Source organism: Trichoderma reesei, assembly GCF_000167675.1.
Source record: "Trichoderma reesei QM6a unplaced genomic scaffold TRIREscaffold_10, whole genome shotgun sequence".
Lineage (NCBI taxonomy): Eukaryota > Fungi > Ascomycota > Sordariomycetes > Hypocreales > Hypocreaceae > Trichoderma > Trichoderma reesei.
This window is the reverse complement of record NW_006711157.1, coordinates 736819-750017: the sequence shown is the minus strand read 5'-3', so window position 1 is coordinate 750017 and position 13199 is coordinate 736819. Positions and strand designations below refer to the sequence as shown.

The following is a 13199-nucleotide window of genomic DNA, read 5'->3' as shown; positions in this document are numbered from 1 at the left end:
CATAAGCCCCCATCACCCCCATATTCCGCTGCTTGTCCACGTGCTGCATTGCAGATGCTGGCGACACATCGCCTTTCACATGCCAAAGCGGTCAGAATGAACTGATTGACAAGAGTGTCTGCAGGTCATCTATTTGCGCGCACAAACAACATGAAGCTCACATCATATCCATCGGGCACCCGTCAGGCTTCTGTTCTCCGGCTCTTTACTTCCTTATTCTCAGCAGTACAGGTACTCCAAGATGCCGTACCCCACGTCCCCAAGACCCCGTACAGCCGAGTATCGCTCTCGGCGTGAGCTCCGAACCAGATGCTCCGACATGCTACCACCTCCTACTAGCAGCTTCTCCAGCCCCAAGATCTAGATGCCGTCGATTCTGCTCCGGGCGAGGGTGCTGCGCGATACTGTCCTCGAATGCCAAGGCCGCCCGTTCCGACACCTTCGCATGACGTCGCCTGCGGGAATTGTCTCATGATGTCTCACAACGTGTCGTCCTAAATCGATGGCGCTGGTTCGCGTCTACTGTAGGTACCTATTCTTGCCATTACATCAGATACGCCTGGTCACCCTGGTGGTTTGTGTTCTAGAAGAACCCGGCAGGAGGGTTTGTTCCTGTCGGGCGAGTCTCCGGGCGGCGTTTGATGATGCACTTGACTCGATTGGAGATGTATATCCGTAAGGTATAGGTAGGTAGTGTAAAGAGGAGGAGAAAGGTGTCTACAAACAAGTGCCATTTCCACCATGAATCAGGATGAGATGAGCTGCCTGGCATTACCGTATAAGGGATGACTCAGAAATATAGAGCGCTACATGTAAGCTTTTGTGCTGCCCAAATCACATGTACCCTGCAATAGGTGGTAATACACGGTATCTCATTCGCCGTTCTACATGTACTCAGGTTAAAGATACGGCGTGACACATCCAGTGGTTGTATATTGCCTGTGACTCACAGCCGAGTGAATGCATGGTATGTGACCATGGCTTCGCAGTGAATGTTGTCCGTCTTAAATAAGAACGGCAATGATGATCAAGCAAGAGGCACATATTGCCTTCGTCAAGACACTGCGTTTGCCTCCGTCCTCCGAAATGCCTGAATCAAGGAATAACCCTGCCATAAACGAAACAATCTCTAGCAACCAAGAGTCCCCCATGATGGCCGACATGCAGAGAACAACGGCGGCACAGCCAAGCACAGCTCATAACCGGACGACCAGCAAGTCTGCAGTCAACCACCCCGAGCAAGAACTACAAGACGAAGAGTATCTCGAAGGCTCATTCAACATCGACGAGAGAAGAAAGAGATTTGATGAACAGTCTTGTACTGTTGAGGATAAGGAGATATCCGATCTGTTCAAAAAGGGCCTGCTTGATGATGGAAGTACAGGCCCTCTCAAGGGCGACTTCACACTGAATCACCTCCCCCAACTTAGTGGCGACGAAGTATGCAGTATCCAATGGACAACGCCCAGGAAAAACAAGCAAAAGCAGAAAACGTCAAAGACGATCCGCAATGGCACCGGACTATCGGACGATGAACTGGCCAGTGTTCTACAGGCGTGTCCGGACCTGGAGGGCTTCATCACCAACAAATAAGCAGCAGCGGATGAGACAATGATGGCCATGTTTATGAGATTATGAGACTCGACTGCTCAATTTTCTTCCCAGGTTGCCTCTGTCAGTTGATTATTTCGGATCCCATCCAGCAAGAATAGTCTCTAGTTGCTCATGCCTAACCAGAGCCGTCTCAAACGTAGGCTGGCCCTCAAACGGCCCGTCCGCAAACTTGTCATACAATACCGCAATGCTTCGCCCTACGACCGGCAGCGCCTCCTGCCACTCCTGCCAGCTCCAATCAACCTTTTCTACCTTATCTGTGGCAAAATCGTGCACCTCGATTGTCACGGGAGCGTCGTATGAATTGGCGTGCAGAGTAGCTCCGGAGAATGCCTGGAGGCGGATCTCGCCCTTCTCGCCGTTGATGGCCCATGTGAGGCCGGGCTCGCCGGGGAACGCCTGGCCTCGACGGAAGCGGAAGAGCACGTTGGCGCCCTCGACGGCTTTCTGAGACTCGGCGAGGTTGCCATTGAAGATGATGAGGTCCGGGACGTCGGACTTGACTACCTCGACGACCTCCTTGGTGGCGGAGTCGCGGAGGAGAACATTGGGCCGCTGGAGCTGGAGATGGGGCTGGATGTTCTGGAGATCGCCAATGACATGCTGGATTTGATCAAACACTGCAGACAGTTTAGTATAGGAACACACTCGCTGGGTATACGTGTGGTCGAGCTGCTAGACAACTTACAATGTCCGACACCAATCGTCACAATGTTCCCGCCGACCTTCTTCTCCAGAAAGTACTTGAGGCCCGGCCTCAACGACTCTCGATCCACAGCTCCGCCATACGCTCTGACCTCGCTGCTGAGAATCTTGCCAATGGTTCCCTGCTCAATCAACTGACGGACCTTGACAACCGGAGGCGCCTCCCGCCCCTGATGGCCGACAAGCGTCCGCCCACCGGCCGCCCTCGCCGCGTCCACCAGCTCCTTGGCATGGGCCACGTCCTGGGCCAGCGGCCACTCGACAAAGACGTCCTTGCCGGCCTTTACGCTGGGCAGGGCGGACGAGTGGTGGACGTCGACGCGGGTGCTGACGACGACGAGGTCAATGTCCTTGTCGTCGGCCACGGACTGGGGGTCGCCGTAGGCCTTTGTCTCGGGGGGCAGCTTGAAGACCTCGATGGCGCGCTTGGCCGCCTCGACGCTGCTGTTGCAGAGGGCTACGATTTGGTACTTTTCGCGGCCGCGGGCGGACAGGAGGTACGGGAGGTGGGCGGCGCTGGCCCAGGATGTGATGGCGTTGCCTGAGAGGCCGATGATGGCGGTTCGGATGGGCGCCATGGTGGTGATGGTGGTGGTGGTGGTGGTGATGAGTACCTAATTGTTTACATGTGACGGATGTATGTCACCCTTGTTGGGGAATCTTGTAGTAGTCAAGCCCTTGGATTTATATAGTCTACAAGGTAGTATCCTTCTATGGCATCTCTCTTTCCTCATCCACAGCCTCATGGCGACTTGGGAGGGGGGATCATGCAATAATACATGGAGGGTCGGAGGAGGGGCAGCGGATTTCTAAGCAGAGAGCGATTACGAATTGCACGAGGACTCACACGATTTCAGTGTTACTCTTGGGCTTTGGGTGGCAGGTATCATTAGATGGAGATATATGTAGCACTTGCATCATTTTGGGGCCAATGAGCCTTGCGTGTTGGTTGCCGTTGAAACTGTTTGTCGTTGGTGGGACTCGTCGGAGTTGCTCAACTGCTAGAGCGCTAGAAATAATACGAGAACACGACTGGACTGACTCTACCTATATACTCGGCCGTCTATATAGTTGCATGCTTCTGAGCTGTGTCTTCTTCTGTATCCAGGCAATTCTTGTGCTATATTTGCTTTCGAACTGTAAGGTATAAAGTGAACTGAAGCGAACCACTGCATATCAGGGAAATTTGCATCTTTCTAATGGCTGAAGAGCCACGACGTAGAAACACCTTGAACTGGGCACAAAATGATCCCACATTGTGCTATAAGTCTACTCAATGTGCTGTGGCTTCTTGCTCCAACCTTACCCTGCGAAATGGCGGTATTTCGTCAGACTATATCGACGTAGAACTGGTTGATACCAAAGAATGATCTGAAATTCGACTTGATAAAATATTGATCCGCGAGAACAGGATTCAGCCCAGGCGATAGACATGATTGTGCGGTCCTCACGATGAGGTTTGTTACCAATAGGTCATGTTTGCATCGTCTGACGCTCACCTTCTCCGCACGCTACCGGCAGAAGAGGTCCGCCCGCTACGTCCAGCCTCAAATTGAGTGAGTGCTCTCGTCTTCGAATGATTCTCCATTCTGCACACTGTCGACAAAAGATTTTGGCTGCTTGATGAATTCGACAATTCCGGCGTCTGGTAGTACTTGGTCTTCTCCGTAAGCCGGCTATATGATTCTCTCTTTGTTACCTGGGAATTCCATGAAATCGTACTGAGCATCACAAATGCCGCAATGAGTTCGCCTCAACGTCTAACCAACTATGCCGCCTTCACTCGTCCCGAAACCGGCATCAGCCAAATCGGCCACTTGGACGCAACGGTTGGCACGATCCAACCCCTCAGACTGCTCTCCGGCTACCCCCTCAAGGATCTCTACCAGGTCATCGAAGCTGGTCCTTCGCAGATAGTCCCCTCAGGTTCGGCTCTACCCCTCGCATCCGTCAAGATCCTGCCGCCCCTTGCAGGTCGCGATGTACTGGCTGTGGGGAAGAATTACATGGAGCACGCAAAGGAGTTTAACGCCTCGGGGTTCGACAGCTCGGACAAGGTTGACAGGCCGAGCCATCCCGTCATCTTCACAAAGCGCGCGACGAGCATCATTGCCGACGGCGAGGCCATTTACTTGCATCCGGAGTTTTCAAAGACGGTCGACTATGAGGGCGAGATTGGCGTCATTGTGGGCAAGGCTGGGTTTCGGATTCCCAAGGAAAAGGCCATGGAGCATGTCTGGGGATACACGATTATCAATGATGTGACGGCGCGAGAGAGACAGCGAGACCACAAGCAGTTTTACATTGGCAAATCGGCAGATACATTCTGCCCCATGGTAGGAATAAAAAAGTGTCTCAGACGCTTGGTTATGTGTGCTGATATATACCCAGGGGCCTGTCGCGGTTCCCAAGGAAGACCTTCCTGCGGTGCTGCGCGTTCAAACGCATGTCAATGGCGAGCTACGCCAGGATGCAACCACTGACGAGCTCATCTTTGATATCCCTACTTTGATCAGCACGCTTTCAGAAGGACAGACACTGCTGCCAGGCGATGTGATTGCCTCCGGAACGGTTGGTTCATCCTGCTCCTCCAGCTCGTTCTCTGTATTCACTAACACGTTGCTTTGTAGCCAGCTGGGGTTGGCATTGGACGAAACCCGCCCCTATTCTTACAAGAAGGCGACGAGATCACCATCACCATTCCTGGCATTGGCACATTAAACAACAAAATCACTACTGTGAACGCCACCCGCGAGCGCCTTGCTTCTCAGTCTGCCTTTGGCCTCTCCAACGCGACGCGCTCCCTCAGCGGCACAGCAGGACTGACCAACATCAATGGCAAGCCGCTGCATTACAAGAGGCTCGGCTCCGGACAAGACAACATCATCTTTGTCCACGGCCTAGGCGGAACGGCAGAGTATTTCTTGCCCGTAATCTCTCAGCTTGGACTCGACAAACACATGACAGTGCATCTGTTTGACTTTGAGGGCCATGGGCTCAGCCCTACCCATCCGTTGAGCGTCGTGAGCGTGGACTCGCTGGCGGCGGACCTTGCAGGCGTGTTTTCACACGCTGGAATCACCAAATCCAACCCTGCGGTGCTCATAGCAAACTCCTTTGGCTGCATCATTGCGCTCAAGTTCATGCTCGACAACCCCGGCATGGTGCAGCAGCTTGCGCTCATCAGTCCGCCGCCGTTCCCTCTCCCCGAGGCCCATCGAAAGGTTTGGCAGCAGCTGAGCGAGCTCGCCCGCAATTCGGGAATGGAAGCGGTAGTCGATGATGTGATCCTCGAGACCACGTCTGAGCATACGAGGAAGAAGAATCCCCTCGCAGTGGCGGCGGTTCGGCTGAGTTTGCTTGGACAAGAGCCGGAGGCGTTTGCGAAAGCCTGCGATGCTTTTACGGGAGATGTCGAGGGCGGGTTCTCGTTGAATGGGATTGATCTGGAGTATATGGAAACGCCCATTGAACGAATCATCATGGCGGGCGAGAAAGATGTGCTGGCTACGCAAGAGGTGATTCGGGGTTATGCTGAGAAGATGATGATGGATGTTCGCTGGCTTGACAATGTCGCTCAGTGGGCTTTTTTTGAGGATTTGAAGCACGCATCGGAGGCCTTCCATGACTTTATAGTGACCGTGTAAGAGATTGCCAATCTGTATCACTACTTGTTACGTCTCAGCTGTTTGATGGTCGCTCATACACTTGCAGTATGAGCAGCAGCTTCTGTACAAGTTGTACAACGATTTACGGTGGAATGCCACAGCATCTGCCTCGTGCTCAGGGCCCCATTGCCCACGCTCGATTCCTTAATGTCTTCAAGCTCAGCTCGGCGCAAAGCTGAATGCCACTAGATTGAAAGCATCAAGCATCCATAGTAGACTCTGGAGAGGTGTCGAACTAATCTCGACTATTACATCACACACCACCACAAAGCCATCGATTCCATAAATCGGGAGCTAGGGGAGCCCTACCAGCTCTCCCATCCGGCCTATGAGGTGCTCTGGATAATGTTCGTGTCTATTCATCCGCTCTTGAAGAACTGGTACTGGAAGAATCCTTCAGCGCTTCTCATTGCCATTTCTGCGGAGCTAACTGCTGTACTCCTCATTGAGCTTTGAGCTTCCTACGTCATGACGCTTCATGCAGTTCCGCGTATATCTCATAGAGGAATCCGATGCCAGTTCTTCGACAATCTTCACTCTTGAGCTTCCGTAGGAATTCATTTAGCCCCTGTAAACAGCAAATCGAAAATCATGTCCAAGATCATCACCGTCTTCGGCGCAACGGGCAATCAAGGCGGCTCCGTCGTCGAAGCCATCCTCACAGACAAGAGCCTCTCCCGAGAATTCAAAGTCCGGGCCGTCACTCGCGATGTGAACAAGCCAGCCGCCCAGAAGCTCGCCTCCAAGGGCGTCGAGCTCGTCTCGGTACGCATAGCCCGCCCTCCATCCCACAAAAAGCAATGGCCATATCCTATATATCAGCTCCAGCTCTACCTGACACTTGGTTTCTTCTTTCTTTACCATATGTCAAGGCAGACATGTCCTCGTCCTCCTCCGTCGCCCCCGCCGTCAAAGACGCCCACACCGTCTTCCTCGTCACCAACTTCTGGGAGAGCATGTCCGCCGCCACCGAGATCTCGCAGGGCAAGGCCGTCGTCGACGCCAGCAAGGCCGCCGGCGTCGAGCACATCATCTTCTCGTCCCTCATCGACGCCACAAAGGCCAGCGGCGGCCGGCTGCCCAACATCTCGCACTTTGACGGCAAGGCCCGCATCGAGGAGTACATTCGGGCCACCAGCGGCGTCAAGGGCACGTTTGTCCTGCCGGGCATGTTCATGAGCGGCTTCACGACCATGATTCGCCCGAATCCGCCGTCGGAGCCGGCTGGGTATACGCTGGCTTTGCCGGTCGACCCGGATAAGGCGGAGGCGCCGTTGTTTGCTGCCGCTGAGGATATGGGTATGATACTTTCTCTTTCTATCTCTCTCTCTCTCTCTCTCCCCCTCTCTTTTCGGAACTTCTGTCCCATGACTTGGGTTCTTTGTTGACATTGTATGACAGGCAAATTTGTCAAGGCTGCTATTAAAAACTTCCCGTTGCAGACCGGGAACCGCATCCTCGCGGCGACAGACTACTACACCATTCACCGGCTCATCTCGGAGTTTGCCGAGGTCATGGGCAAGCCTGCGCACGCCGTGCAGATCCCAGACGACAAGTTCAAGTCGTTCCTGTCGCCGGCGGCAGCGCAAGAGCTGCTGGAGAACATGAAGTTGCTGGAAGGCCCAGGGTATTATGCTGGCGAGAGTCTGGGGGCTAGTTTGGCGTTGTTGGAAGAGAAGCCGACGACGTGGAAGGAGTTTGTAGAGAAACATAAAGAGAAGTGGCTTCACTCTAGCCCTTGAGATGACGGGATGAGCTCCGCTGGGAGTTGGAAGGGTCGCTTATTTGCCAGAGGGAGTGGATTGATATCGATTTGCTTCAAAGGGTCATGGGCTGATAAAAGCTTGTAATGTAATTCAAGAAAGTGTCGGTTTTACTGTCTTCAAGTGAGGCGCTTACTTGCGTTCTCGCACTCACATCATCACGAGGGCTATCAAGTTGTCAAATGGGTTCCATTGAGCGGAGTGTGAAGCTAGAGCTACCTAGCATGTGAATATTCAACGAGTGAAGTCATCATAGTCATGATGTTTGTGGTGTTTGATCCATCAAGCTGTGTCGCTTCATGCAGCGTTACAAGTCATAGAATCTTACAGTGGAGAGCCGAGATGACTCAAGGTGTCATCCAATATACATACTATCGCGTTGAGATCATCCTTGTCGTGTGTTCGTCATCTACTCCAGGCAGCACCAGAATGCCGCCGCGTCCAGTATCATTGCACTTTCTGGACCATCAGACCCAGTCCTCCAGTCTGCTGATGAGGTCCTCGACTTCGATTCCGCCATCATTCTCTGACTGATGGCCGCCATGGCCCTTGTGAGGAGGCAGAGGCACTCGGTTCACGACCTGGATGACGCCGTTCTTGGCCACGCCATTGGGGACGACAACCCGCGTAAAGCCGTTCACCTTGATCGAGGCAAAGCCGAAAATGCGGGAAATGTCCACACTGATGTGAGCCTCGCCCAGCAGCGTGGGCAAGTCGTAGTGCTCGGTCCTGCTCTCATGGACTGGCGCGTTCTGCTGCTGCTTGCTGTCCGTCTCATCGTAGAACGCATCAGTGTAGAGCGTCGCGTTGGGCGCAATGTTGTACTTGAGAATGGCCTTCAAGTACTCGCGACCCCTGTCAGTGTTGAAGAGGAAGGCGTTTGCCCTGGGGCCCAGCCAGTGGAAGGCCTCATTGGTGGGAACAAAGACGGTGCTGCCCTTGAGATTGACGCCGTGGATGAACTTGACAAAGTCCGTCTTCTCGTACGCAAGCAGCAGCGTCGAGAAGCGGTCGGGGAAGAGCGTGATGATGCGGCCGACGTATGGGGGCGGAACCAGGATGTGATTGACAGCGTGGATGATGCCGTTCTTAGCTGCCTATAAGAGTCGGGAACAGACCAAATGAACGGAGTCAGCCAGTCGATCTTTTGAATAATCTCTTTTGCACACAAACAAAGCAGTTGACGGTCTTTACGAGTACGAAGCACGGCACGGAAGAAGGGTAGGTTGGCTATTAATAGCCGGGCTTGTTCAGCGTGGGGGGGAACAGGAGTCCACTCACAATGTCAGCGGCAACGACTTTGCTGTAAAAGTTGAGCTTGACTCCACCAAGCCCGACGGAGGCACGGAGACGCTGGGGCTCACCGCCGAGCAGATCCTCGTCAAGGGCCGTGGGCAGCGTGTACGAGTGCAGGATCCTGCGGGCGGGATACTCGCCGAGCCCGACGTGGTAGAGCAGGGCGCTTTCGATAAACTCCTTGCTGGGCTTCTTGTGGTCCTCCGGGATGTCCTCAAAGGCCTTGTCGATGGGCACGAAGAGCGTGTAGTTGGCCTTTGTACTGTTGAGCACGTCGACGACGTGCGGGTGCTCGTCGACCAGTTTGGCGAACTTGGTGGTGTACTTGCTCTTGGAGATGAGCTCGTAGATGGTGTAGCTGCTGTCGCCGCCGTGCGGGTGCTTGGGATGGTGGTGGTGATCCTTGTGGTGGTGCCCGTCGTCGTCGTCGGCGGCAGAGCTGCCCGTGCCAAGGTCGCCGGTGTAGCCCAGCCCGATCAGGTCGGCCACGGCCTGGCTGAAGTCGTCGTGGATGTGGCCGCGGATGGACGAGACGGCGTTGAAAAAGCTCTCGGCCGACGCAATGTCGTCGTCCAGGTGGTGCGGGCCCATGGCATCGCCCTTGATCAGGGCCGTGACCTCGTCAGTTGCACCCAGCGGCGCCTGATTTGGCACGGCTGTCTCGGGTACAACCAGAGCGTGGGCTGCCTGGATAGCAGCCAGCGACAGCGTGCCAATGGCAGCTAGTTTGGCCATGATTGAGGTCAGATGAGATGAGATGGAAGTTGTACCAAGTGTTGTGGTAGCACGAGCAAGAAGCTATTCAGAAACAATGCTTGGAGATGGCTATAATAACTGCAGATTCAAGCTCCGTCAAGGCTCCAAGACGCTCCAGGCGGTGATGACGACGACGACGACGACCACGGAAGAACTGGCAAGCCATCTCTGCCCATTCCGCGTCTCTCTGCACTGGAATCTGAAACTGGGCCCAAGGTTCGGTTCGACTGGAAGAGGCAAAAAAGCTACCTTACCACAAGCACAAGCAAGGGGGCATCTCTGCGGGAGACTGGAGAGAAAGACACCGCGGGACCCCACCGCCAGATCTATTTCAGGTATCCGGAAGTATTCCTACCCGCTGATGTTCTGAGCTACAGACAGCTAAGCTTCACGGAGTGGACACGGCTCAGGTTGAGGGTTCCCCTGGGAGCAGCTGTCGATGCTGGCACGAGGTAGTCTTACCTTATGTAGAAGTCCAGTCTCCCTGCTGCACAAGAGAATACTATACCACCATGGTCCATTGTCTCGTTTGAACGCACAGACTGAGGAGGTTTCATCTGTTTGCAAGTTCTGCAATGCTACGCTAATCAACTGACACAAAATTGACGTGCGGTCCGGATGGCGGTACGCGAGCGATACCCGCGCCATAACAGCAGGACGGCAGCTGCAAGTACACTGAACGCGCAATCGACTGATCCTACGACGTTATCCGAAGAGCTCTCAAGCTCGAGGTGCAGCTTGTCGTAGCACAGTCTGACGTCAAGGTCATACTTGCGCATCATCGACCTTCTAGCATTCATCCATCCGGGGCTGAGCCGCAAGCCGCACAAGCGGGAAGATGCGCGGATGGCAGCACAGACAGAAGGCCTGTATTGGGGAGGATTAATAGATAGTAATACTTACTTGATTCTTCAACGTGGGGAAGATTGATTGTTTCAAAGGGTAGCATCTGACGGTCAGTTGTCTTTTATCATCAGCGGGACGGAAGTGAGAAAGAGATTGGATTGCCAGCGTTGGCTCCAACGGCACTTCGATACCGACTTAACCCTGCCTCTGTAGGTACCTATTGTTGACTCAACCAACTACAAGCCCTGTAAAAAGCTGTTGTACGAAGTGTACCCCCTCTCAACCCGTGTAGCCAGCAACCAACCTCTTACCACCAAAAGTGGAAAGGGGGGCGAAGCAGCTCGCTAACGTTGGTGGCGTGCCATCCAGATTGCTGACGGGAAGCTGAAAAGCCTCGTCAGTGCTTACTATCGCTGCTTAGCTGCGAGCCAGCCATGCGGCTCTAGGAAAAGCCGGTGGCCCTCGACGCCAAATCAAGCAGTTGCTGACAAGGGTCTGGAATGGGGAGCACGGAGCGGTTCAGGTATTTCATAGGTATGGTTGTGCCTCACGGGGAGGGCTGAGCTTCGATCTGGCCTCGTTCAGGGTTTGATAAAGTCTCTTTTCTCTCGTTCTCTGCTCGGATCGCACTCGATTATCACTGTCTCTCTGTTTCTGTTTGTTCCGCGTTATACAGGAGCCAGGGTTGAGCAGACCGAGTCCGCTCTCGTCCTACCAACGACCAACTCGCCTGTCGAGGCCAGCCAACCGATCTTCAACCTGATGCTTGACAACTCTTACAGACCCTCCGCTAAATAAAGTAATCGATCCTTTACACCCACGCCACAGGGCTGGGCTGCGGGGCTGAATCCAGTCAATTGTCTGCTAGGAGTAATCGTGTCAATGAATCCCCATTGAAGTTCGAGCTACCTTGGATCCGGACCAGTTCTTCTTCGCCCTCTCACGGCCGCTTCTACTAGTACTTCTCTTGTCTATCTACGTCTCACCCCCTCCTCTCTCCGTTTTGTTTTGTATCTGTCGCAACATTTCTCTTCGGAAACCCAGAGTCTCAACTCAACCAATGAGCCAAATGCTTCGTAAGAAAGAGGCCTTCACCCTCGTCACGCCCATCCCGGGCTTCATCCCTCGACAGCTCGCCATCGACATCCTCCACTCCCACAGCGAAGTCATCACCCTCAACCCGCTCGTCCTCGGCCACAAGCCAATCTCCGCGCCTCGCAATGCCGCCGCCGACGAGTTCTACAGCACCTGGTACGAGATCGAGGAGCGCATCCAGTTCCTGCCCGGCACGGGCAAGCTGGGCTCCGGCAAGATCAAGTTCAACGGCTGCTTCCACGACATGCCCTGGGGCCTGCAGACGCACATCTACGCGCCCATGAACATTGACCTGCGCAACACGTACCGCATCTGCGGCAACCAGCCCGGCGTCGAGCCGCCCGAGCATCGCGAGATTGGCCTCGAGGCCCTCGGCGCCCCCTCCGACGGCCTGTACCTGCGCGAGGACATCGAGGTCAAGGCCAACATCACCATGGTCAGCTTCGTCAAGGCGCAGCTCAAGGCCGCCAACCGGGAGATGGTCCAGCGCATCATCAAAAAGGCCGAGCTGCTCGACGCCGGCGTGCTCAAGGCCATGATGGAGGACGGCAAGCTCAAGACGGTCAACCCCAACGACCGCTCCACCACACCCGCCGTCGCGGCGGGAATTTCTCCTCATAGCAGACAGCCTTCCGTCAACTATGGGGTGCAAGGACAGAAGAGCGCCGCCGCCCAGATGCCGCCCAGCTACTCCCCAGCTTATCCTCACTACGCATATCCCTCTCCTCAGCAGCCGCAAACCCCGCAGCTGTACGACCCTCGTCAGTCAATGTACTCCTCCACGCCACAGCAGGGGCTATATGCGCCACCGCCGATTCCTCCCAAGGAGCAGATGGTCATCATGGAACTGCCGGGCGATTACCCGGCCCAGTTTGCTCAGCCGGCGCAAGGTCAGGGCCAAGTTCAAGGTCAAGGTCAAGGTCTCTATGGTTCACCACTTCCTAGCCCGGGATATCGCCCGCCCTCGGCTTCTTCATCCGATCCCCGGTGGTCTCAAGGCCAGCCAAGCCCGTCCCTCGTCAACCCGCTTCGGCTGAGTTCTGGCTCTACAAGCAGCGCCGGCCAACACCACGGCTTTGTGAATGAGCTTTCAGCACACCCAGAAAAGTCAGAGTATTAGATGCGTTTGAAAGTGTTTGTGACGCCGGAACTCCGTCTGGCGTCCTGATGCCGGGCGATTAAGAGAGTTGAGAGGCTCTTCCGGTAGGGGAGGATCAGAGAAGAAAAGAAACCGTCGCCACGATGGGCCGCCATTCTCTGGAAAACGGTTATGGGCAAGATACAAAGGAAACTCGGGTTGGTATTTATGTTGAAAGAGTTTGGGTGCATTCTACGACAAGGCCTACTGGGTCCTCCTAATTTTTCTCTTCATGTATTGTGTCCTTCTCTTTTCCTGCTTCTTGTGTATATAGATACCCCAAACGGTATTTTCTTTTGTACTGCCTTTATTTTGGAC

At 54.4% G+C, this 13199-nt stretch overlaps 5 protein-coding genes across 5 annotated transcripts; 3 read left to right on the top strand and 2 right to left on the bottom strand.

Moving 5' to 3' along the window:
* Nucleotides 1-1683: 1683 nt before the first annotated feature.
* Nucleotides 1684-2897, bottom strand: TRIREDRAFT_22426 (uncharacterized protein; the record flags this gene model as incomplete). The annotated part of the gene is made up of 2 exons (XM_006965512.1): nucleotides 1684-2234; nucleotides 2303-2897. 2 exons carry the CDS (start codon nucleotides 2895-2897, stop codon nucleotides 1684-1686), a joined length of 1146 nt encoding a protein of 381 aa, XP_006965574.1.
* A 1164-nt stretch (nucleotides 2898-4061) lies between these two features.
* Nucleotides 4062-5966, top strand: TRIREDRAFT_62447 (uncharacterized protein; the record flags this gene model as incomplete). The annotated part of the gene is made up of 3 exons (XM_006965780.1): nucleotides 4062-4655; nucleotides 4711-4890; nucleotides 4950-5966. 3 exons carry the CDS (start codon nucleotides 4062-4064, stop codon nucleotides 5964-5966), a joined length of 1791 nt encoding a protein of 596 aa, XP_006965842.1.
* Nucleotides 5967-6454: 488 nt separating this feature from the next.
* Nucleotides 6455-7799, top strand: TRIREDRAFT_122089 (uncharacterized protein). Its single transcript, XM_006965779.1, has 3 exons — nucleotides 6455-6752; nucleotides 6860-7286; nucleotides 7389-7799. The coding sequence occupies exons 1-3, from the start codon at nucleotides 6579-6581 to the stop codon at nucleotides 7727-7729; spliced, it is 942 nt and encodes a 313-aa protein (XP_006965841.1). The 5' UTR covers nucleotides 6455-6578; the 3' UTR covers nucleotides 7730-7799.
* A 418-nt stretch (nucleotides 7800-8217) lies between these two features.
* On the bottom strand, nucleotides 8218-9418 carry TRIREDRAFT_62213 (uncharacterized protein; the record flags this gene model as incomplete). The annotated part of the gene is made up of 2 exons (XM_006965626.1): nucleotides 8218-8847; nucleotides 9032-9418. Coding segments are annotated over 2 exons (1017 nt in total), but the record flags the coding sequence as incomplete, so codon positions are not given.
* A 2299-nt stretch (nucleotides 9419-11717) lies between these two features.
* TRIREDRAFT_107871 (uncharacterized protein) lies at nucleotides 11718-12863 on the top strand (the record flags this gene model as incomplete). The annotated part of the gene is made up of 1 exon (XM_006965778.1): nucleotides 11718-12863. One exon carries the CDS (start codon nucleotides 11718-11720, stop codon nucleotides 12861-12863), a length of 1146 nt encoding a protein of 381 aa, XP_006965840.1.
* Nucleotides 12864-13199: the final 336 nt, after the last annotated feature.